Source organism: Lagenorhynchus albirostris, chromosome 6 (assembly GCF_949774975.1).
Source record: "Lagenorhynchus albirostris chromosome 6, mLagAlb1.1, whole genome shotgun sequence".
Lineage (NCBI taxonomy): Eukaryota > Metazoa > Chordata > Mammalia > Artiodactyla > Delphinidae > Lagenorhynchus > Lagenorhynchus albirostris.
This window is the reverse complement of record NC_083100.1, coordinates 27182054-27207817: the sequence shown is the minus strand read 5'-3', so window position 1 is coordinate 27207817 and position 25764 is coordinate 27182054. Positions and strand designations below refer to the sequence as shown.

Genomic DNA, 25764 nt, shown 5'->3' with positions numbered 1-25764 from the left:
ACAAAGCTACATTGCTGGCAACAGCTTTTCAAAACTGAGTGATTTATCACCTCTCATCAACTGCATCTCTAAATTTAGTGGCATCGGCATATAAGTGAAGGCCGTGCGGTATCTGCCATTTGCTTAACATGTACAGAACACCTACCCCACGACTTATTCAAACTTTACTATAATTTACGGCCACCTAATATATGTTAGTGATTTAACTTAATTGACTTAATTGTGAAATAAAACTGTAAGTTATGACATAGGCCTGATATTATAATTTTTATTCTCTATGTAAGATTTATACTGAGAAAATTTCATTCCCTTGTAATCTAGACATAGGGCTTAGAAAAGTTTGCTGAAAAATTGTCAAAACGATCTTTCTCTTAATACACAGTATCCAGAAAAACATATCTACCTGGTTTGAATTGATCATCTTTGAAACTGAAAGGGCTAATATATTGGCCATTGTCTTTTCTAGGTTTCACAGAATTGTGGTTTAAAAGAGTATTTGGGATAATTTTCCATAATCCAGCATTTCCCCTCAGCCATTCTTTTCCCCACTCTTTTCTATCCAGTTTTGTCACCCTACAGATTTTCCCTATACTAAAGAATTCCTTTACTGTACAATGTCACATGTCAGTGAAAGTTAGCTCAGGTATGTCCTTAAATGCCAAGCACTAGTTTAAAAAAAAAAAAAAAGAGTATATGTAAACTGATGGTGATCTTATATTAAAAGAATAGATATTCCAGAAAAGATCTGTAAAAACCAAGGTGTTAACAATAGCTACCTCTTGATATTAAAAGTGGGTTGTTGGGCTTCCCTGGTGGCGCTGTGGTTGAGAGTCCGCCTGCCGATGCAGGGGACGCGGGTTCGTGCCCCGGTCCGGGAAGATCCCACATGCCGCGGAGCAGCTGGGCCCGTGAGCCTGCGCGTCCGGAGCCTGTGCTCCGCAACGGGAGAGGCCACAGCGGTGAGAGGCCCGAGTACCGCAAAAAATGGAAAAAAAAAGTGGGTTGTCAAATATGTTTTTTGACCATAGCTAACTAGTGAGTTTGCTATAAATTTTCCCTATCTTAGTACTACTAATATCAGATAAGCTTTCTCCAAAGTCATGGCTGCCGTTTTTCCTCTTCCAATCACAGGAGAAGTCACAGGACGTTGAAGAATGGCAGATGATCGGAAAGATGAAGCAAAGGCGCCTCACTGGACCTCAGCTCAACTAACAGAGGCATCCGCCCACCCACATCCACCTGAGATCAAGGATCAAGGTGGGGCAGGGGAAGGACTTGTCAGAAGCGCCAATGGATTCCCATACAGGGAGGATGAAGAGGGCGCCTTTGGAGAACATGGGTCACAGGACACCTACTCAAATACCAAAGAGAATGGGATCAATGGAGAACTGACCTCAGCTGACAGAGAAACAGCAGGTAACTAACGGCTCTTCTGTGACCAGGGCTTGCTTTGTGCTTTGAAGTCTGTTTAGGCTGAAAGTGAATTAATTTACAGCACTGATCTTCTTTCACTAGTGCTAGGACTGAAATTCCAGTCGGTCAGGGGAAATAGACACCAAAAGGAGAGAAAAATCATGGGAACTAGCCTGACATTTCCCCAAAATTAGTTGTATGCTCAATCTCATCTCCCTATTTAGTTTTTACCACTTTAATTTTGGTAGACAAATGGCTTGATGTGTGCATGTTTTGCTAGTAACTGTCAGCACTGTAACTTACTGAAAGAAAACTTCACGAATAGTTTCTTATTGATACTCTTGAATGATACTGGACTTAAATCGATAAATTGATAAGAAGCCTACTTACTTTTTAGGGCAGAAAGGAATGTAGAGTCTATCTCCCAGCCTTTAAAAAATAAAAGAGAAAAAGCAAAGAAAACAAACACACACATACATACACAGGAACCACTTAATACTTCCTCAGATAGCTTTTTAAGAACTAATATACAAATGCTTAAAGGAGAACATAATATAAGCAAAGGCACAAGAGTACGGCAGAGTGTTCTAAATACTCAGAAGAAACACTGTGATACTCAATGGCTTTCAAATACTACATGAACTATTAGTTCAAGATAGTTCCATATCACTACTAGATCACACCACATTCCTTTTCAAGATGCCCTGTCTTTGTGAAGCTGCATTTTGGCAGTTGCTGTGACAAAATAACAAATACCCTGCAGAGATGTATGTGGAATGGAAAAAGAGGGTGGCAGTGTCCAATCTAATTCAAAGATTTGAAAAGCTGTACAATGCCCTATAGGCACAAATGTCGCATTAGTAAGAAATTGTGGTTAAGAATGAAATAAAAATATTATTTTTACTTTTCATGGTTACAAGGAGGATTGAAAGAGATAGTAGAGTATATAAAATGAATGACTCAAGAAATAGTCTATTAATTACCATTATTGTTATTATGATTATCAGTGGTGGTAGTTGTATCTATATGGACAACAGGGCACTCTGGGTCTAGGAATATTTTTCTACAGCTGAGTGTAATTCAACTTGAAGAGGGTGGGACTTGGGTGTCAGGAGCACCAACTGGGAAACTTTTGAAGGGATTGAGGCACAAAGAGTTGAGGACATGTTAGAACAAAATGGTTGTGGGAAGGAAGGAGATAACGTGAGACCAAGATTTTTCTCATCATCGTCCCCCGCAGCACTTGACATTATACCTCGAGGACTCAATAAATGTGTGTTGAGTGAGTGGTTGAATGAATGATGCAAAAAGAAGAAAGTCCTTTTCAAATTAATGGTGAAAACTATTGGAAAGTCTTATTTCGTCTCTTGAACTCTCCCTAGTTGACTCTCACTGACTATTATGGAGGCTTATTACATACTCAAGTAAAAAAACCACTGTAGCATGCTTGGTCAACCAGTAGAGAACCAACGTCATTCACTATTTCATTTTTTTCAATGGTCTTAATTATTTAAGAGCATCAGAAAAATGTATTTGCCAGGTCAGTGTGTCCTTGCCAGCTTCTTTGAGAAAATAATATAAATGAAAAAGAGACTAACAGATGTTTCTTTAAATTGTGGGTTCAGGACCATCCAGAGACAGTTTTGAATTCATCTTAATATATATCAAATGAATATTACATTACCTTTGGGAGACTAATTATGTAAGTTTTGTACGTATATTCAAAGTGACAAAGGTTGTGTAAACAGCCTGCTCTAGGTTACCAGAGTGATGTTTCAGTCCAAATTATGATGTGATTTTAAATCAATGTCCCTCCAGAAAGAACAGGCCAAGTATTGAATCCATCAATTATCCACATGTGGAAAGCAGTAGGAGAGGAAAAAGTGTAAAATATTATCTTCTCATACCCACAGAGGATTTCCCAGTGATAAGTTAATGTGCAATTAAATTTCTCTCCAAACTTTAGCTTAATAAAAGAATAAATTATATTATGATGGTTTATATATAACTGTTTCACAAATCACAAACAAAAGTTATCCCCAGTAAAAAGAAATGTTCTCAAATCTTAGATATGTTCTTTAAAAATGCTGTCCTTTGATGATGGAGACCATTGATACGAGCTGGCATTATATCAATAATTTGAGGTGATTATTTGAAAGAGGACCAGGCTATATATTAGCCCACTCTTTTATCATTCCATATAATGTATTGGTATATTGCAATTTCCCCTATAATGGATATTTCTCAGGACATTGTGAACATGAAACGTTTCCCAGTGACATCCTCAGCTATATGCTATCGTGTCCAGACCATTCCTGGTTAAAGCTGAAGACCTTTCTTCTACTTTCCTTCTTTGCTGTAGCCTTCTCTTCATTCTGAGAAATAAACCTTTTCCTCAACATTGTTTATTTTTATCTCTATAAACAAGATCACATAACAAATGAATTGTAATCATCAGTTCCCCCTCCTTCTTCCTTCCTTTATCAGAGTGGGCTTACTTCACCCAAAGGTCTACCTCATTGTCTCTCATCTACCCTTTTCAATGTGCACCTTCATTTCTGGGCCATAATAACTTTTAATTTGTAAAGGTACAAGGCCATAGTCAGCTTATCTTTGATCTTATGCCCTGAGGTGGTGGGGGAGGCAGCAGGAGGGTAGGAGTTGCACAGGAAGAGCTGGAAGGAAATTATACTTTACATTATATTTCTTTACAGCTTACCCTTCTAGATCTTTGTCTCTTTCGAAATTAGCTTCCAATTTAAAGCTAATCCATGGAAAGGTAGATAGTATTAAATGCTCACCTATTACTTTAAGAATTTTTCTTACATTTGTTTATTGACGTGTCCTTTTTAGAAGCCATGCCACAGAAGCCTAGCAAAAGAAGTGAGAAAACATTGAGAATCAGGCCATTTAGTAAAGTTATTATTATTGATAAGTGAATAAAACATGTGACTAAAGCAGTCATTTTTAAATTGTTTTCCCTACATGAATAATAAGAGTAAAGTCTTGTAATAAACCCTTCCTCTCTTTTCCACCTTATCTTCGTTGAAGAAAGCAAGCAGAATGCATTTTGGTCGCTCTAGAGTTTGAACTCGGAGTGAAAATTAGGAGACTCATCTTTAAGCTTCTTATTCGTGGGTGGGGCCCAAACTCATATGAGAATTCATATCATGATAATATCAAGATAACTGGATGTTAGCTTGTAAGCTGACCTTTCACACTCCTCTTTATGGGTTTAGCAACCCATCCAAGATCACATGGCTACCGCCAACATGCAGGTCTCCTGCTTTATAGGCGAGTGATCTTACCACTGCCCCACGCAGCCTGATTCAGAGCCACACGCCCAGCTGCAGCTGTTACCAGTGATAGCCAAAGAAGGCAATTCTTCTTCCATTGCAGAATGGTCACATCCATGTACCTTGAAGCATGACAGAAAATGAGACCTTTATTCCCAGTTTTCAGCGTGAATGGAGAAAGAAAGGAGGCAATTCTGAGAAGTTTACAGATAGCAAAACTTTGAAGTATTTAAAATCATGCTTTCGTGATTTTGACTGTTTTAAGTTACAATGCTTTGAATACTAGTAAAAACACCAGTCACAGTATAAAGTGCCTTCATGATCATCAAAAGCCAGCATCAGGTATCTCTTTGAGTAAATTTAAAGATTCAAGGGCATTCCTTCAGTAACTGCCCCTTGATTTCCCAGGGCTGCTGTGTTTCCCCAACATTTCCCTGGATTCTTCCCAGGTCTACTCCCTGTCAAAGCAGTGAGATCTGTAAAAGCTCTTCTGGGTTATCCATGGTCAGTTTTTCTAGAGTTTTCCAATGGAGATGCGCCTTCTAAAGCCTGGCCTGCCCTTTCACATCTGCATGACTCAAGCAGCCAAGTCACGAACATAGTCGGATATCTAAGTTTATTGTTGCTGAAATTATAAATTTAAGCTTGAAAATGCACAGTGGAGAAAAATGTTGTCATCACTTACAAGCAAAAATATGAATATACCTTTAAACTTCTTTCTTTCCCTTTTCGATCTTGGAAAATTCAGCCTTTTCTGACCTCCCCATTCTCCCCTCCTCCATCCCCAGATTTGAGAGTTACTGGTAGGAGTCACCATCCCATTTAAACTGTGGCATATGGTATGTAATATATATTAACGTAGGCAGAGCGAAATAGTACAGGACCATTTCTCCTGTGAAACGACTGAAGGCATCCGCACGACCCCTAAGGCAGATAAACAAGCTGGCCTAACAGTACAAGAGGTTGCAGATTTTCCTTTCCTTGTTGTCATGCCAACCACTCATTGCTCTGGCTGCCATTTCCCTGAGCTCCACAGAGAGGAGTGTGCTGAGCAGTTATTTAGCATTCAGGGCGGATCTGCAGAAAAGCACACAGCCTCACTGCAGAGTGTCTGGCCCGGCGGCGCAGATGGATAAGGACAGAGAATGGGGATCTTTTCAATGTTTTCCTTCGAAAGGTTAGGCATCGGGGGCTAGAAAGAGTGAGAAAGACAAGGATTGATAGAAAAGGCATGAGGTTTGTATTTGTCACGTTTGCTTTGTCCTATGTGGTCTCTATACTATTTGAAGGCAGTTTTGGAGATTGGCTTCAATCATCTGTGACTTGTCTTGTTGGTAAATAGAAGGATCTGAACCTAACTGGGGGCTAGCTTGCGTGGACATTGTCATAAAGAACCTTGGTAAGGTATGAGCTTGTTTATAGCAGGTATTGCTAACTAGAGCGTATAATGTTTTACAAATTAGAAGAAAAGACAGGTACCAGATACAGTTGTTTATTTAAATGTGCAGTTAGAGGGTAGTTCTTCCTATAAAAAATTACCTTATATCTTTCTTTGCTCTTCAGCCGAAGTCTTAGAGTAGAATGTGATTGTCTTAAGCCGGTAATTATGAAACAAAATTTAAGGAAAACTTGGTTTCTCTAGACTCCTTTTAACTAAACCCAATGATGCAACAAATAAAACATGATTTTATTCCTTGGAATTTTAATTGCCTACAAACACTTCAAGTTGTGAAAAGCAAGGCTCGATGTAACACAATATAATATGATATTTTAAAATTAAGGTTAATTTGCATACGCATTTACTCCCATGTATGGTCCTCCAGAAAATTCCTCCCATGCACTTGCGGAAATCATTTTCTTTTCTTTATTGTCTTGTTTTGTGTTAAATGTCAGAACCATGTCACAAACACTTTAAAAAAAACCTATTTTATCATTTTGTTTGGTCTACTGACACTTTGAAAAATTGTGTTGAATTTGAATCTTAATCAATGCAACAGATTTGAGCTAAGAATAATGCAGAACTACTTGTAAAAATTATTGTCTCGCTTGTTTCTAGATGTAAATATAATTTAATACCATTGTAGTTTTTACTTGAGCCTTTCTCCTAATCCTGTATTTTTCAGACCTTATCAGATTTTCTCCTAATTTGCTGTCATGGTGGGTCATCATATTTTTCTTTTAATATATTCCAATTATTTGAGGTTTTTAAAATCTCCACTAAGAGAAGATCTCTAAGCAGTTCATAAAATCTTTTTTATTCGTAGTGAGTAGATGACAGTAATCAGTCATGGAAACAAGTTTTCCTTGATTCATTTTTCAACCCTCTAAGCCCGTGTTTTGGTTAGGATTATGCACAGCCTTTATCTGTCCCTTGTTCAATTTCTAAGCATTCTCTCCTCACAAAAGAGAAAAGACAAAAAAAAAAAAAAAGATGAGAAAAACTTTAATACTAATTTGGAACAAATAAGTTTCCCTAATATCTGGGGAATGTATTCATCATCAATCAATAATGTGTTTTTTGAAAAGTATGATGTATATATAAATTGATTATATTGCTTGTATATACCTGAGAAAAGCATCTGTCTCTGTATACCAAATACCCCCTTGAGGGTTGGCTTCAGGTTTGATTTTATTGCTGTTGGGAGGTTAGTAGGCTGGGGAGTACCAAACAGTCATCACACCTCCCTCTTTTCTCCCCGAGCTACTTGAGATGAACTGACTTTCTGCTTCAGTATATCAAGCCCTCTTGCTCTCTCACACTTCACTGCACCTTAGCATGTTACGTAAAACACTGCTTTGACTGTCTGGGGAGCCTGGAAATTCATACCAGGAGCAGATGAACAGAACAACTGGTGCTGCATTGCAGACCTGGTAGTTGAAGCATGATCTGACTTGGCATCATGAGCCCCCAGGGGAAAAGGACACGGCATGCTCGCTGCCCTCTCACTGTGTTACTCGCCTCACGGAATGAGTCACCGTTCAACAACCCTCAGAGAAAATACAGTTCTAAAACCAGCCAAGCTGATAAGCAGAGAAAGAGGAAAGCATATGTCCTAGGCTCTCATGGCAACTTTGAACAAATATGCAAATGGTAGGTGGTTATTAGAACACAGAAATGAGAGTTAAATATCTGCTTTTACAGTTGATTTCAGCAAAACTCAAACTTCAGAAGATATTAGGCAAAATGGATACCAAGGGAGGAATCCAGGTTCAGAGAAAAATCATGTATAATAGAGATGATTCGGCCTCAGCAGCCTGAAAATTAGACTCAATATTTTCAGTCCAGATTTTGTGTTTGGAAACATAGGTCCAAGCGGTGCTGGGAGCTGAGCACCTCTGATTCTTGCATAAGTGACTCTAGCATGAATGGTCAGTCCTTTGATTGAACTAACAATCTTCTCTTTTGCAAGCAAAGATAATTTGCCCAAGCAATCTGTTATGGTTTCATTCGTGTGCAGCATCGTGAAACAAGTGATGGAAAAATATTTTGAAAGGGTACATACAACAGAAGAGATTATCAGAAGTCCATGTTCAAAGATCCAGAGCTGATTAATTTTATTTTCTCAAATGAATCTCTTCTTCTTTCAAACATCCCCATGTACCATGTTTATATCTTGCTAATAATAGCATCGATCATATCAGAACATTTTACTGAGGTTACTTGTTACTTGTTTTAATCCCCATCACTAGGTTCTACGTGTTTTGAGGTAGAAGCTGTGCTTCATTCATCTTCATGTTCCTTCTGGTATATAATGCAATGCTTATGTTCCATAGTAGGTGCTAATAAACATTTTTTTGAAGTGAGATAAAGAAAAAGAGCGTTAGTATCCATGTTCTGTTTTGAGAATGGAAATGACATCAACAAAATGGGGCTACAAAAATTACACCACAGTGTAAGCAATACATTTGTGGGAAAGATGATGTTAGAAAGGAATACTGGAACTAAAGAGGCAGATGGAGGAACAACGAGAGGAGGCTAGCTTCAAAGTAAAGACTATAGAACTTGATTAGGACAATCAAGTAGGAACTCTGAAATATGGTTATAAAGGGAATGTCATGGAGGGATATAGCAGAAGACTTGATATGTTCTGATATGTTCTGAAAATAGGAGTGAAGGTTTGAAGCAAAGAAAGAAAATATATCTTTGACTTAAAATAGCAGTAAGACATTTGATTAGAAATATTGTCTTGATGATGAAAACAGCTGAACTGGGAAGAATATGAAAAAACAGGATAAATGACCTTTCTAAGAGACATCAATAACCTAACAGCTAAGAAGTATACAGATATTGAACAACTTTTCTTGTTCATTCCTGCAAAATTGAGCCTCATGTAATAGAGTTGGCCTCGATAGAAAATGATACTGAAATATCCTGCAAACAAAACTCTAAAATGAACGTCTTTGTTGATCCTATCCTCTGGCTGTAAGGTAAGGATTGCCTCACTGCTATAGATCAGGAGGTCACACAAATTTCATTTCTGACAAATGGACAAACTGAATCTTAAAGCAAATTGATGTTCTAAATCATAGGCTTAATTATACTTCTGTAAAGGAATATACCAGTATTATCTTGGAGAGATGTTATGTATCCTGCTTTTGAAGGTTAACCTGAATAAAATATCACCAATGTTCTTTTTTACTCTACTTCATCTGTGAGTCTATAAAATTATTTGAAAATGATAAGTTCTTAGGTAATAAACAGCATTTCCCTATTGAATAACAGGGATATTTATTCACTAACTTTAGGGAAAATATTTCAATTTCAATTAGATATACTTCTCTAGTTTTGTTATTTTAAAAAATGATAAAAGCTGTTCGTAATCGATAATTTTTTTTCTTTTTGACATATTAAAATGAAAGATGCTCCCATTTACATTTTCTAATTCTAATCATTAATTTTTTCAGTATTTAGAGGACTTTCTTTTTCTCCAAGGAGGAAAATAATAAAAGGACAAGAAAAACAACTACTATTACTTTTATAAGCAATTTTTGAAATGAATCAATTCATTGGATACTTTTTCTCCTTGTTGCATTTTGCACGTTGCTATTCTTTACCTTAAAGCCAAATTATATTTTTCTCTTTCTTTAAAAATTACCTATTGGCTGTTTTTCTCATCAGCTTGAAAAACCAAGGTTTGTGACTAATGCACTGAAAAGATTGGAATAAACCTCCCCTGAGAGCTTTACCAGAATTTCCTTTTCTCAAAAAGAAAATTGCACTAATTTGGCCTAAGTCACAAAGCATGTAAGATAGTCCTCCAGGCCAGTTCTCACCCAATTCTTATGTCTTGATCATAGTAAAACAAGAAACAGAGAAATGGATTTGAAGCAAATACAGATGCCACTTTCAAAAGTCACATTTTAGGAGAGGAAGTTCATTCAATCAAGATAACAGTGATTTCTGACCTCGTGAAAATATCTGCTCTCCGACCTAAGAAAAATTTAGTACTTGAAATGCTTTTGGACCACAGTGAACTTGCACATATGATCTGAATGCTGTATTGAAAACACTGCTCAAGGATTTGGCTGTTTTGGTGACACACGTTTCCTTTCTAGTTGGATTTCACTGTTTATGAGTGAATTGAAGCTACCCTAGCTGATAATTTAGCGTCTTAGGACTGGAATCACCGGAGAAGGTTGATTTATTTTTTTTTTAAGTGAAGGAATAAAAACCTCCCAAATTATGTCTAACTTTTTTAAAGTAAATTTTAAAATAATGAGCATTTCTTCAATTCTAACTAGAAATGCTTGAGTCTCCTATGCTCAGATAATGGTGTTTCAACTCTTCCTTATGTTCTCTGATGTAAATAGGTGTGAAAAAAACTATAAATACAAAATGCCTTTCTTCGTTAGGTCTGTGGAAAATGTTAGAAAGTATTTTTAATATCTATTTGATTAAAATGTCAAGGTGTTTCTTTTATTTTTTTCTATAAAATTTTAACTGTAATGCTTCAAATAATATAATGATTGCATTAAAACTGAACTTCTCTTCCCGTAGCTTTTGATCACCTTGTTACTGTCAGACCAAGTCAGCCCTGCTTCTGCATTTCACGTTGCATTTCAGAATTATCCAAGAAAAAAAAGAGCACAAAGTTCCCTGGTTTCGTAAGAGTTCTTACTTATACAACAAACTTCTCTTTAGGAAATCAGACCCAAGTACAAGCTCAAATAAAACATTTTTTAAGGGTGAAGGACCTCTGTAAAAGTTGGGAAGGAGTGACTGATAATGTAGCAGGGGAATGAAAATGAATCAGAGAAACCAAGCTATTTTGGGTCATATTCTTAAAACCAAAACTTGGCCAGCCTCTTCTTAATCAGGGCTATTGTATATGAAATATTGAAATTGTAATTTCATTTTGAAAAAATACAAGTCCTGATTTAGAAATTTTTTTTTATATGTCAGGAAGAAAATAATAGATATTTTCATAGTAAATTGAATTTTCATTGCTATATTTTACTAAGAAAAATTCAGGACCTTTTTAGGAAACTTGAATTTTCATATTATCAGGGAGCCCCTTATAACTCTTCCCCAGGACTGTGTTTTTTATGCCAAATGAAGCTCTGTGTTTTTTGACTTTGCATAGCGTATGATTACAGTAGCATCTGCCAATCCAAAGCTAAATTATGAAGTAAATAGAACTTGCCTTGAGCACCTTCCCATTTGCTTCCTGAATCTTATTTCTTCATTTTCTTCAGGTTGTCAGCAGTCACCTGCAGATACCACATATGCCCAGGATCCCACTCTCAATGCCATTTGCAAAGCGCAGTTGCCTTGCCCCATGTTAGGCTACCTACCTAGCTAGCATTACATTCTCGCATTTTTCTCAACACTGCCACTCCATCAAAATTGATCTACCTTTCTCTTTCTGCTGCATTCCTACAGTAGAACAACCAGAGCTATTGCCATAATGAGTTACAATTTTATGCTTCCTAGATATCATTTGCTTTCTGATATAAAGCGTCAGTGTCTTCAAATAAAGAATGAATATTTTGACAGTTTTAAGTGCGATATATCACCCTTGGCACCCACAATTGGCAAGTATTTCTAGAGGTGTGCTTGGTATCAATGAGACCCACTACCCAGAGAAGAGGTATAGGCTGAAATAAGTAAACAACATTGAAGCAAAATCATCAATGTAAAATTTTATTTCAACAGATCCCTAAGGGGCATTTGCTAAAGTAGGATTTGTATGTTATTTTAAATTTTCTGAAGATAACTTTGAAATTACTATTATTGTTCTTGTTTGTCTTAACATAATGAACTTTTGTATCCCATGATTGGAGAGAAAATCATTTAATAGTATTTTCCATGGGATGTATTAATCCAGAACACAAAAGAAAATTATATTCTAGAATAATTTTTGGCATAAAGAAATTTTTAAATTATATTAAAGTCTTTGCTTTTTAAATACTATCATAATAGTACAAATATAACATTGGACCTAACACTTATTTTCTTACTTTAAAAAATTATTTTCTCACTTGCAAAGTCTATTGATTTTGCTACTCAGACACCATGGAAAAAAGTCTTTAACTATCAACAGTTTTGCTTGTTTGGAATTTTTCCAGGGAAGCGGTCCTCCTTCTCTCAGGTTGTGACTGAGCTTAATTTAACAAACATTAGTAAAGGATAAAAGAAGGATGACTCAAAATTATCTTCTCATTTTCTTTTGTTTTCTTTTTCACCATAGCATTTTAGTTTTCAGAATTTCACAATGTAATTAATTCCATTGTCCCTTTACCCACAGTATAATTGAAACATTGTTCTCAGGTTATATATATTCAGTTATAATTTGAAAATTATAAAGAATTACCATGTGCACTTAGTGACTTAAAGTCTGCCAAGTCCTTTTAGGGCTGATATAAAGAGAATATTTGTGGACAATATTTTATAGAGCTCCAATGGCAAAAATAAAATAGGCAGTTATAGAAGATGGAGAATCACTTATTTAAAATATTTACAGTTCACGAGAGACTGGCTAAGAAGAAAGCACATAAGGTAGATGCTGTTATGTTGCTATCTGCACGTTCATTCTCAGAATGATGTTAGGACTAGAGGCTTAATCAAACTGTAATTACACAGAAGTTATGTTGGTTTATCTATTTGCTGATTGAGTGTACCCTATGATGTATTGTGAACAACGTGATTTTCTCATCACATAGTTCCTAAATTCCGTATGCTTCTAGGTCACAAGGCCTCCAAAGATTTACTTAAGTTATTATGCTGGGAATGAGTTAGAAGGAGCAAACAAAAGGTAGCTAAGCCGGTGATTTTTACCATTTTATTGTAACAGTTTTTCCCTAGATGAAATATTTAAATTAATAGGGGTAACTAGTAAAGACTCTTCCTGGTGTATGGAGCACTTATACTTTAAAAGTTCACTCCAGTGACTTTTTTTGGAATCTAGAATGTTTTTCCATTTTTCCATTGTATCCTCTGCCTCAGACATTCCTAGGTTTTGCAACTGTAGAAGCAATGATTTCCCCATATGAAATCTTAGACTTGCGCCTCGTGCCCAAGTCCTTTGAGGTACCCAAATACAGATGAAGCTTTGAAGACACGGAGAGACCCTTATGTGCATGAATGATGGCACATACGTAAATTCACACACACACATATATGCAAAATTCACACACTCACACTCACATAAGCACACGTGTACGCAAGTGCTGTTCTGCACACACGGTACATTTTGTATTGTTTATCCCACAGTTACTCTAAGGATGAATTTTTTCAAGCTCTCTTAGTTTTATTGATATTTCACCTTTTCATCAATGTTATTAATAATGTCTTATGCTACCTTCCTTCAAGAGTGTGATGTGTTCAAGATAATGCAGAAGATAATCCAAATTCTCAAAGTCTACAAGAAGTAGTACATTTGTAATGGTTTTGACAAAATGCGAAACTGAGCGTTTCAAAGCTCTAAAAGCATTTTATCAATTCCCTCAGTGCCTTAATTATTGCATTCAATTTATTAATATTAAGCTATTTGAAATTTTCAGAGGGGCATATTCCCCAAGACATTTCTTTCTCAAATTAATTTAAGATCAATAAAATATTACAAGCTGATTTAATTAGTAAATGTTTAATATATGAAGTACAAACAACAATATAAATATACACACATTACTATATTGGGATCCCCCAACACCAACAACAGCACAAATCTTTAACTAGAATATGTAAGTATAAAGCTAGACCATATTTGCTTACTATATTTCTTCTGCTGTACCCTTAAAATTACAAGTAAAATTTTCCAGTAGGTACTATTTTTGATCCATGCTTTGCTTTTCTAATTACTTTTGATTCCATACTACAATATCCTTAACCTGCAGTATGCTTTCACTGATAACCATCTTAATTTACTAAGCCTTTCCCTTTGACTAAATTTAAATGTTAGGTCAATTCTATCCAAGTTCTAAAAATTTCATTTGAGTAAATTAAATTGTCAGTCTAAACAAGATTATGGATTTAAGCACACAGGTTGAAATAGGAAAAAAGAGAGCGAAAGAGGGAAAATTCTCCTATAATCGTACACCGTACTCCTAATCCTAGCCCAGATGCATTTCAGAAGAGGACCATATGAGTGATTATGGTGAGATCAGCTAAAATCGGTGGCCATTACTAGAAAAATCTTAAAAAACAAAACCATGCCCTTCAATGAGATTGCCCCTCTTTCAAGCACAATTTTAATGTAGGAACACCATGTCTTACTCATGTTTGTAGCCCCCGTAATGACTAAGCATAGTTCCATCATCTATAGTGGATGCGATATAAATTCTCTTAAATTTAAGTACCCATCAGAATAAACTTTGTGCAGTCATGATCGTGTATCTTAAGTGCATTTATCTCCATAGACTAACTTTACTGCAAAAGCATTTCCCCCCATAGATTAAATTTATCCTGGGTTTAGTCAGTAAATCTTAGGAAGAAATCTTTGAAAAAGCTGGTATGCAGAGATCTACAGCTGTAGTGTTGGCCGGGGTGACCCTTTGGAATCAATGGGAGTCTGACTAGCGAGGGATATGCCAACACAGGCCTCTTTAATAAGTGCTAAGGTGCCAGAGAAACAAACAAAACAACAACAAAAATCCAATCTGCTCTTTTAATTTCCTTCATCACCAGTTGATTACAGGAAATAGCTTCAGAGAGAATATTTACTCTCCAAATTAAGCAAGGAGTAGAAGCAAGGAACTTTCCTTCTTTCCTGTTTTTATGAATTTATCTAAGGTATTTGTTTGGCAGGGCGCTTCGAACACAGTGCTTTCCTTGTTGACTAGTTTCCATCAGCAGCAGCAATTAGCATCGGTTTCCTAGGCAACCATTCTGTACCCTACTGAGAAAAACCTTTTCTTGACAGGAGCGTTCTAAAATTGTTTTGTTTTCCTTCTTTCACAAGTGTATGGTAGGCTTACTTGTCATTTCTTTTAACACAGCACTATTATGCTCATTATTCTTAAAAGCAGAAACACTTGCTGGCTTTTATATTCCATGTGGTTGAATTTATTGTCTATGTCTCTTACTTTTCCCTTAAACAACCTGAAAGAAATCAACAAAAATATGTTCTCAGGCATATGCCAACTTGCTTGGATTTTTTTGTTCACAGTCTAATTGATGAGACTTTACATGTTCAAGTAATCACAGCCGGTTCTGATGAAAACCCAAAAGGTACACATTCAAAATCAGACTTCTGTGCATACCAACAATGTCCTGTGTTGCTCAGGACAAACTTGGAATTGTCAGGACCACAGAGAAAGTTTCAACGCCATTGTTTTTATTATAAATCAATGAAACAATATTGATAGATTAATATAACAAAATAACTAAATTAAAAATAGGTGCTAAAAACTGGTTCTGAGACTGGCAACAAAATTTGATGTGATAAAATAATGTGACCAGCAGAGCATAGCAGTGGTGTAGCGTGAATCAGCATCATGGAAGAAAACAGAGGGCTGCAACCCAACTGTAAATGCTGAATAGTATGGTACAAGGGTAGAGTAAAATTTACTTTATCATTTTAGTTTAAATAATAAGTGGCAGGATCCTGCTAGAGTCTGTTAGACAGTGACACAAAATTCAGGCAAGAAAGTACTCACTGGGAAAAATGAGAGAATCGTCCTAATGTACAACAAAAACCCTCAGGTCTTTACCTACATTTTGCAATCAAATGATGATAGTAGACTTGGTGATAGCAAGACTGTAAAAGTGATTAAAACAGTAATATGTAATTTAAATAAACACTTGATATATAAATTTCATTTAATTGTCACAACATACCAAAAGATGAATATCACTTCTATTCCCCTTCACAGATAGGGAAACTGAGGGTTAGAGAGATTGTCACTTACTTGCAGATAATAAGAGATAAAGAGAGAATTTTATTCCAGATTTTCTGACACCAGAATCTACTATGATATAAAATATTTGTACTGCACTGATGTAAATCAAAATGATATTCAAATGAGACAGTAAATTGCCTTTATCTGTTATTTTGCCAGTTTTCCAACCTGGAAAATGTGTTACTGTGTGGATTAAATAATATTGACAGGAAATAAAAGTGCCTAGTGTAGCAACTTGTTTAATAACCTTGTATTGCAGTATGATGCTTATTCCTTATTTATGATAATGTAAGTATCTTAACATCATATCTTTGAGGTATTATCAAGTAGGTTCCTGTGGATGAGAGCATGTCTCAATTAGTTGCTTTTTTTTTTTTTATAAATTTATTTATTTTTTTTGGCTGCATTGGGTCTTCATTGCTGCGCGTGGACTTTCTCTAGTTGCAGCAAGCGGGGGCTACTCTTTGTTGCAGTGCGCAGGCTTCTCATTGCGGTGGCTTCTGTTGTTGCGGAGCACAGGCTCTAGGCGTGCGGGCTCAGTAGCTGTGGCTCACGGACTCTAGAGCGCAGGCTCAGTAATTGTGGCGCACGGGCTTAGTCGCTCCGCGGCATGTGGGATCTTCCTGGACCAGGGCTCGAACCCGATGCAGGGGATTCTTAACCACTGAGTCAACAGGGAAGTCCCTCAATTAGTTTCTTATACCTATTTACTCCTATTGGTGGTATATGTTTCCACAAATATATTTATCCAATAACAAGAAAAAACATTCTTCTTGCCAGAATTCAATTCAGTCTACTGAGGACTGCTTTGATCCTCTTGTGAATACTGACCCCATATCTGTTACCCAGAATACATTTACAAGACAGACTTCACTTTTTACCTGTAGCTGTTTATCTATGTAGTGATGATATGATATCACCTGTTGCTCTATTCCCTGGGCTGTGTCTTTAAATCCCTTGTTTTATATCAGCCGATCATCAATAACGTTATTTAGAGGTTATAAGATGAATTTGTTTAAAAAAAATGAGGCTTTTAATGTTTTTATTCCAGCTGATTTACAGGGAGATCACTTATCAGATCAATTCCAAGTTATTCATTTGCTTAGGCATAATGGGACTTTACAGCCATATCATGAACCATTTTTGTATTATTTATAAAAACTGTCTCATTACCATAATGACACTGCTAATAAAATAACACCAAGTTAATACTCAAATACTGGTTGTAAGGTTTTCACTGAAATTCGAAATCCTTGACATTAACAAAAGAGAGAATAAAACACATATTATACAAGCTCCTTAACTAAGACAATTTCTAACATAGACTAAAAGTGTCCACTTCCAGAAAATTTTAGACGTTCAAAAGAAACATAACCGAGCCTTTCAAAATTTCAGATTACAGTAAGATGTGTCATGTTTTCAGCTGTGAAGATCAATGCTAACTTTCAATGAAGTATAATGAATAGTACTTTTTCAATTTATGCATAATCTGTATTCATCTTTAATCTTCTGAACAGCTAAGTCCTATTCAAAATTTTATACGTATAATGTTTGGAAGAAAAAATAACAACAAAGAATTAGACTAGAAAGTAGGAAAGGCAATAAGGAGGTAGAACAAGTGAGCAATGAAAAATTAAAATGTCTAATCTCTTAATTACAAAAAGAATGTTTCATGTTGCTAATTGTCCTCAGCAGTAGATAGGGGTTATCATGCCTTTAGGAACACTGTCTAGAAGACAGTCCTAAATTGGGACTTACTGGCTGCAATCTATAGCAGATGGTAGACCAGAACCTACATGGCCAAAGAAGTGGGTATAAAGCCAGAGAATAAATAATAACATCCCTCTAGCTTTGTCTAGAAAAAAACAAAAAAAACAAAAAACTGCCCTTAGCCATCAACATAGATGATTGCAGACTAACTATATTATCTGATATTCATCATAATGATAGCCTAGTTGGGCTGGACCCTTAGGGCATATCACTGTTGCTCTTTCTTTAAAGTAGAAATATAAAGGTAGAAGACTCAGAACAATATATGGCTGAGAGAAAATAAAAACATCTTGGTAAAGAACTAGTGGGAGATCTTCTTTTTATTTGAGTTCTTTGATGTGCCAGGCCTGTTATATATTTTTGTAATTGAGTTCCTCACAAAAACCTGTGAGATGGGTACTATTATCATTTCCATTTTTTGATTGAAGAATTGAAACTCAGTGAGTTTGAGTAAAATTCCTAGGATGAAGTAACTAGAAAGTAGCAATGCTGGAGTTTATACCCACATTTCTATGAATTAAAGTCCATGTGACTTTGTCTAATACACACTATAAAAGACAGTAATCTCCTAGATAGAAAGATACGATAGATGGGTGGATGGATGAATGGGAGGATGGATGGAGGCGTTTAATAAATACTTGTAGAATGAATAAAGAAATTATATAATTATAAAATTAAGTACATATAATTATATATATATACACATATATAATCACACACACACATTGTAACTCTTATGTTATCATTTTTAAGGTCTGATTTTGTGACTGCCTTCCTTTATCTTTTGTATATGTTTGACACGTTTACCATTAATCTTCCCTGAACTTTACCTGAACCCTGAGTGAATTTGCTCCTGTTCCAGGAGCCAGGCTATAACGGTGAGCCTCACTCAGGAGATCTGCTGATTAGGCCTCCATTGAGAAAAGGCCATCCTCCGTGGGGGAAGCTACCATCTCTGCACTGATGACAGCCCTTTATTAGAGGAAGATTTTTGAATTGACTGGACCAATTGAAACCCCCAGAGCAATCCTATACTCATGTTTTCCTAACACTATGAAATTAATACTAGAAAATAGTTGTTTTTAAAGTTTTAACAGTATTATTTTTCCCCCAAACGGAAGATAACATGTCACGAACTTGACTCCCATACAGCCCGTTTGATTATTCTAAAGTAACGTTTCTTATAATCTGTTAAATTCTTTTAAAGAAAAAAAATGATCAATTATCCCAAGAGTGGGCTAAATTATTTTCTTACTAGTTATGATTAAATACATACAAATATAAAATCAGCTTATTCAACTATGAAACTCGAACACATTTATAAATTAATGTTCTCTGAAACAACAAAACCAATAAAATTCAAATGTCCTGTCTCTTCCCATCTAAATAAATAATATTGTTTCGCTAAGACTAAGTTATCACTCACAAGATATGTGGTACCAGCTGATACAGTGCATTTTATTTAGGTTGGACATGTCTAAACTGACTGGAGATAAGTAATGATTCAATTTTCCCTTATCTCTGTTTAGAATATTTTGAAAGTCTGTACAGTGCCTAATGATGTCATTTGGCCTACACCTCATGCGAATGCATTCTTTATTAAGTTCACCTCTGTTCTCATTAGCCAACAACATATAAACTAGTTCTCCACAGTTTCAAAATTATTCTAAATACAATCTCAAACAAAAAGACTGGAATAATGTAGTATAGCTGAGTTGTAATTTGTTCACATAAACTAGTAGATACTTATTTTTATTGGATTATTTTCCAATTTAAACAAATTTAATTTATGTTAACTACTCTTAGATCCTGGAAAATTCTTCAGTAGGTAGAGAAGAATTTGGAACCCCCATTTAAGAAGTAGTATTCTAAAGTGCATCAAAAACTTAAACAAGAATACAATAAATGATATAAATTGGGGGGGTTAAGTTAGTAAATATAGTAACAAGCACAGATTATTTCTGAATTTGTGTAAGCATCATAAACAAGCCTTCCTTTCATGTTAATTTTTCATCCTTTCAAAAACTTGTGTTAAGCATTCAGTCTGGGTAAAGTTCAATGAGAGAAGCTTCGAGAATTGCAGCTATGACAGAGAGAAGGTCCTTGACTTGGGAAACTTTACATGGTAGTGGAGATAAGGCTTGTGTACTGACACAATTCCATGCAAGATGTATTTACTAAATGCCATAGAGAGATACTAAATTTTGTATACGTGCCAACAAGGAGATGCAGGAATGATCCAGAAGACGCATGGGTTCTACATATGTCCCATTTTCTGCAATTCTTGCTCCACCTCTCCATTATATCCAGTTTTCCATAAAACACCTGGATGCTAGAAGTGCTAAAAATCACTCTTGATTTTTAAAGGTCTGAATTGCTTTGAAAATTAATATATGCAAGTGGCAATTCGCAAAACATAAAATAATTCTTTTTGCAATATTATTAAGCAGTGTAAACAACAAAGAGGTGTCTCAAAGTGGACTTAACTTTCTGTAGCCCTTTTTGCAGTATTCTTTCCCATTGAAAATGTCACTTTGGGAGACTAGCCTTTCAGGGATTTTTCAGAGAAACCCTCCCCAACAGCCTGGCTTCATGAAAACACGCAGCCCTTCCTCCTCTTCTGCCCTCCCCACCAAATAGCACAGCAGTTAGTATTCCTTACAATGCTTTGATGATTGTTATTGTCATTTATTTACCTGGAACAACTATGAAAATTTCTGCTCAAACACTAAAATAGAAGAAAAATTCTAATAAAATAGTACTGTCTCAGAAATAAAGTATTCATCTTCTTGAGTTAAATTATCTATTACAGTATCTAACATGGTCTACAAGATATATAGGTAGATAGGTAGATGATTAGATAGGTAAATAGATAATTACAGATAGACAGATAGATAGATAATTACTCAATCATGGTCAATCACTTGTTACATAGTCTCAAAATATAATCAGGAATGGTAATAGTGTACATTAGATAGATGAATAGACAAGCAGGTCTGAGAGTATGTTTCCTTGGTTCATACCTTTAAAGTTCATATATTTCCATTAGCCATTCACACGACTGCTAGAGAATTTTCTGGTTGTTTCTCTATTAGTCCTTCTGTTCTTCTATTTAAGAGAAAAAACATCATAATAGGAAACCTGGGTTCTAGTCTGTTTACCTCCATCAGCTGTCTGAACTTGAGCAAATCTCATCAGTATAACCCAGCCTTTGTTTCCTCATCTGCAAAATGAGAGGATTTAGACAAAATCTTCTCTCAGAGCTCTTTCAGCTCTAAAATTATGTGATGCTATGCATTAAATTGTATAGTTTAAAACATCCTTATAAGGATGAATTGTATCATTACTATTTGATACTATAATTATTCTGTACATTTTTGCAATAGTAAAGAAAAAAGATCCTTCCTTGTTGAAACTAAATTGAGTGCAAAGTGTATTGTCTGAAAAATTGCTTTATGAAAAATACTTGGTATATAAATGTATGAAATGAATTTGCTGGAGCCTTGCTTAGAAATTAAAGCTTTTTCAGAAATAATTTTAAGTAGCCTATCCATACTTGCTCTTTGGATACTTGAAATTTAAATTAGGACTCCAGCTTCTTAAAATTATACTTCAAACATAAAAAAATATTAAATCAGGGCTTTCCTGGTAGTGGCAGTGGTTAAGAATCTGCCTGCCAATGCAGGGGACCCTAGTCCGGGAAGATCCCTCATGCTGTGGAGCAACTAAGCCTATGTGCCACAACTACGGAGCCTGCGCTCTAGAGCCCGCGAGCCACAACTACTGAGCTCGCGAGCTGCAACTGCTGAAGCCCGCACACCTAGAGCCCGTGCTCTGCAACACCACAATGAGAAGCCCACGCACCGCAACGAAGGGTAGCCCCTGCTCGCCGCAACTAGAGCAATCCCATGCGCAGCAATGAAGACTCAACACAGCCAAAAATAAAAATAAACAAAATAAATAATTTTTAAAATATATTAAATCACACTTAGTTTAGTTTTAGTATTTAAGGCATTTTATAATATACTAATTACTTGAAAATTGGTATTCTAACTATGATATGTATAAGAATGTCTGATTATATGATCTAATCCTATTGTCCTCTGTTTCCTCATCCGAAAGATGGGAGTAATAATAGTAAATAATGCATTAGAATGATGAGAGCAACCACCTTAGCAAAGTGTTTGGCACGTAGTGAGCACTATAATATTTTTAAAATACTGCTTCTCCTGCTATTACTGCTACTGGCTGTAGATAAGAGTGTTTGAAGTGCATCCCTTAAGACTATATACATAGGGTATAGTGTCAAGTGGCTATTTAAAAAATCAGGAAGTTAAACATATAGAGGCAAATGTATTCAATCAGGTAATCCAGCTTTTAAAATTCAGATAAATGTTGTCCAAGTGGATTGCTTACCCAGAAGCCTGCTTCTCAAGCACTAGGGTCTCTCTCATCCTGGGTGGGGTGATCAAGCCTTTCTAGAGGAGGCTGTGTCTAAATGAACCAGCCGGGTAAAAACAGGCAGATCTCCCCCAACCTGCTTGTGAATGTGTTAATTCCAATCAGGAACTATAATTTCAATGAAATATTTATTCTAAAATCTTGATTAAAATTATGAGAACAAATCCCTACCCATCCCCTTATCCAGGACAACCTGTTTCTATTAAGGCTATAAGTGGGTTTATTTCCTAGTATGGTAGATGTTTTTATATAAAGATGATGAAAAGTTAAATTCTGTAGAATTTATTTCTAATTTAGAAAATATTTTTAATCTCAAAAGGCTTCTTTCCTTTTTAGTTGATGATGTATGGAACATCATTTCCTGAATTTTTTCTGACTAGGTTATATGAAGTTAGCATTGTTAATGGTTCAGCGGATGCCATTTCAGGCCAAAAACTAGTTATCAGGCATCTCACAGACTGATCATTTTAATGATGACCCTCCCTCCCACCCTGGCTTTTTTTTAATGAAACTATTGCACTGACTAGGTTGAATATATATCATATGACCTTAAAGATCTTTAAACCATCCACTGTCTAGAAAAGTAGTAGCTCTTTAGAAAGAGACCATCTGATATATCATTTCCATGTATTTCACTCAGATTTTATCTTCCCAGATTTTTCTTAATCTCTTGTGTTCAAACTAATCCCAGATAGTGCTGTTTAATCATAAATTCACATTTTGAAGCATCTTTCGATTTTAAATCATGGTATTTCTGCAAATTAGCATAGAAGACTATTTTAATATACTTTTCTATAAAACTGTAAGAAAACTATAAAACAGTATTTTAAGTTAAATCTAAAATGAATCCTCTCTTCTCTTAGAATTTGTTTTACTAGGTACAAAATGTTACATTGTGTCTGTTTGTATAAACAGTTTTTAAAATTTAAGCTGCCATACAGGTTCATTATTTTTCCTTAGTTCTGTGTTAATTTTGCTTAGCTCCCAGAATGCCAACTCCTTTTATTTTCTCTCTCTCTCACTTTTTTTTTTTTTTTTTGGTTTATATGTGGTGTGTGTGTGTGTGTGTGTGTGTGTGTGTGTGTGTGTGTGTGTGTGTGTGTATTTATCTGCAATTTAATAAATTCTGTTGTACTTCTTTGGGAGAAAGACAGTGAAAATAAAATCTTAATTGACTATACTGTTTGATTATTTTTCCTTGTTGCTACCTGTTTTGGATGGCTCATCATTTTATTTTCTTTTGTTACTATTTATTACAGAGGAGGTGTCTGCAAGGATAGTTCAAGTAGTCACGGCGGAAGCTGTAGCAGTTCTGAAAGGTGAACAAGAGAAAGAAGCTCAGCATAAAGATCAGCCTGCAGCTCTGCCTTTAGGTAAATGAGAAAGAGCCTCGGGTCAGGGGCTGTGTCTGCTGCACCCTGATCACAGAATCAAGTCTTCGCGTTCAAAGACAGGCCATATCTCATACTTCATCCCTAACTGTGACATTCATCAAACATCTCTGTTGGGACGCCCTGGGATCTATTTTCACCTTCCTCAACAGACTCGTGGTATTTCGGTAGTCTTTAGGACAGTCAACTTATAATTAGACTTTGCCCCTAAATTGCCCTTAATTTTCCAGACCACTGGAGATAGTTATTATAAAAATAAAGCCAGTGCATTTTGATGTCATGGCCCCTACTCATAAGGAAAATGTTCTAATGCTTTAATTAGAGATGATTTTTTTCCCTTTATGGGTTTTCGTTAATTATTGTCTATACTACAGTCTCTTTTTGGTCTCCCTGAACAGGCTACACAAAACCTATAGCCAGAGATTGTTAGAATCATCAGTGACATTGTATCTCATATAGTGTACTGGTCTTCACTTGGTTCATTTAAGGAAAATGAGATAGCATTTGCCCTCTCCATCACAAGTCAAATGCCCTGCAGGGCCAAACAGGTAACATAATGGTGCTCACCAAGGAAAGCATTCTCAACCAAAGGCTCCCTGTCCCTACTCTGGATAGACAGATAGATAGATAGAGAGACAGATAGATGCTAAATGTAGATGTATGTACATGCAGAGATGCATAAAAAAGGAAATTCTCTTATGTTGAACATATATGTTTATTTCACAGGTGCATATAACTAACACATTGAAAGGTATGGGTTTTAAAGCCTAAAAATAGTACATATCTATTTTTCTGTCTTTCAATCTAATGTATCCTTAATATTTGATTTTCTGATTAGCACTCCATTGTCTATTAAAAATTAAACAATAAAAATTTCTTCTCTCCCAGAATAGTAATTAAAAATAATCTCATTATAGTCAATAAAATGTTCTTTGATTATCAAGGATTATTTTCTTCTAAAACAGAGAGGGAAAAACTTATCTAAAACATTAACCTTCTTTCTGTGGTTTACTTGTATTCTTTCAAATAAAACAAAACCCCCCTTTTTAAATTTTTTTTAATTTTTAATTTTTACTACAATTTAAAGGTTACTTTCCATTTACAGTTATTACAAAATATGGGCTACATTCCCCGAACTGTACAATACATCCTTGAGCCTATCTTACACCCAGTAGTTTATAGCTCCCACACCCTCAACCTTATGTTGCCCCTTCCCCCTCCTCACTGGTAACCACCAGTTTGTTCTTTGTATCTGTGAGTCGCTTCTTTTTTGTTACATTCACTAGTTTGCTATATTTTTTAGATTCCACATGTAAGTGATATACACTATTTGTCTTTCTCTGACTTCTTTCACTTAGCATAATGCCCTCCAAGTCCACCCATGGTGCTACAAATGACAAAATTTCATTCATTTTTAAAAGAAAAATCTCTTTTAAAAAAAGGATTGAGGGCTTCCCTGGTGGCGCAGTGGTTAAGAATCCACCTGCCAATGCAGGGGACACGGGTTCCAGCCCTGGTCTGGGAAGATCCCCCATGCCGCGGAGCAACTAAGCCCGTGCGCCACAACTACTGAGCCTGTGCTCTAGATCCCGCGAGCCACAACTACTGAGCCCGCATGCCACAACTACTAAGCCTGCGTGCCTAGAGCCCATGCTCCGCAACAAGAGAAGCCACTGCAATGAGAAGCCCGCGCACCGCAAAGAAGAGAAGCCCCAGCTTGCCTCAACTAGAGGAAGCCTGCTCACAGCAATGAAGACCCAATGCAGCCAAAAATAAATAAATAAAATAAATAAAATTTTTTTTAAAATGGAAACTTTAAAATATGCCTTAGAGGCCCACAGGGCTTATTTAAAATAAATTTTACCACTGGCCTTGACTGATAAATATTTCCTTTTAAAATCCCTTACCTTCATATGAGTGGTCATAAAGAAGGTAAGGGTCTTGAAGAGGAAAACTTGGAGTGAAATGTGAATGAATTCCATCTTTTAGAACCTTTCTCTCTTTGGTCCTTCTTCATGTGTAGTGCCAAGGGTAGAATATTTCTCAGCTCCCACTAGTACATGTTTCTATCTAAGGTTGCCTCAAGCTGTGAC

At 35.9% G+C, this 25764-nt stretch overlaps 1 protein-coding gene across 3 annotated transcripts in view; it reads left to right on the top strand.

Moving 5' to 3' along the window:
- Positions 1–25764, top strand: part of MAP2 (microtubule associated protein 2) — a 273363-nt gene that overhangs the window by 199907 nt on the left and 47692 nt on the right. For all 3 annotated transcript variants that reach the window (XM_060151314.1, XM_060151313.1, XM_060151312.1), the window contains exons 4-5: positions 1132–1416; positions 23540–23653. In XM_060151314.1, coding sequence (XP_060007297.1) covers positions 1155–1416; positions 23540–23653 — 376 coding nt within the window. In that variant the 5' untranslated portion in view covers positions 1132–1154. The remainder of the gene's footprint in view (positions 1–1131; positions 1417–23539; positions 23654–25764) is intronic.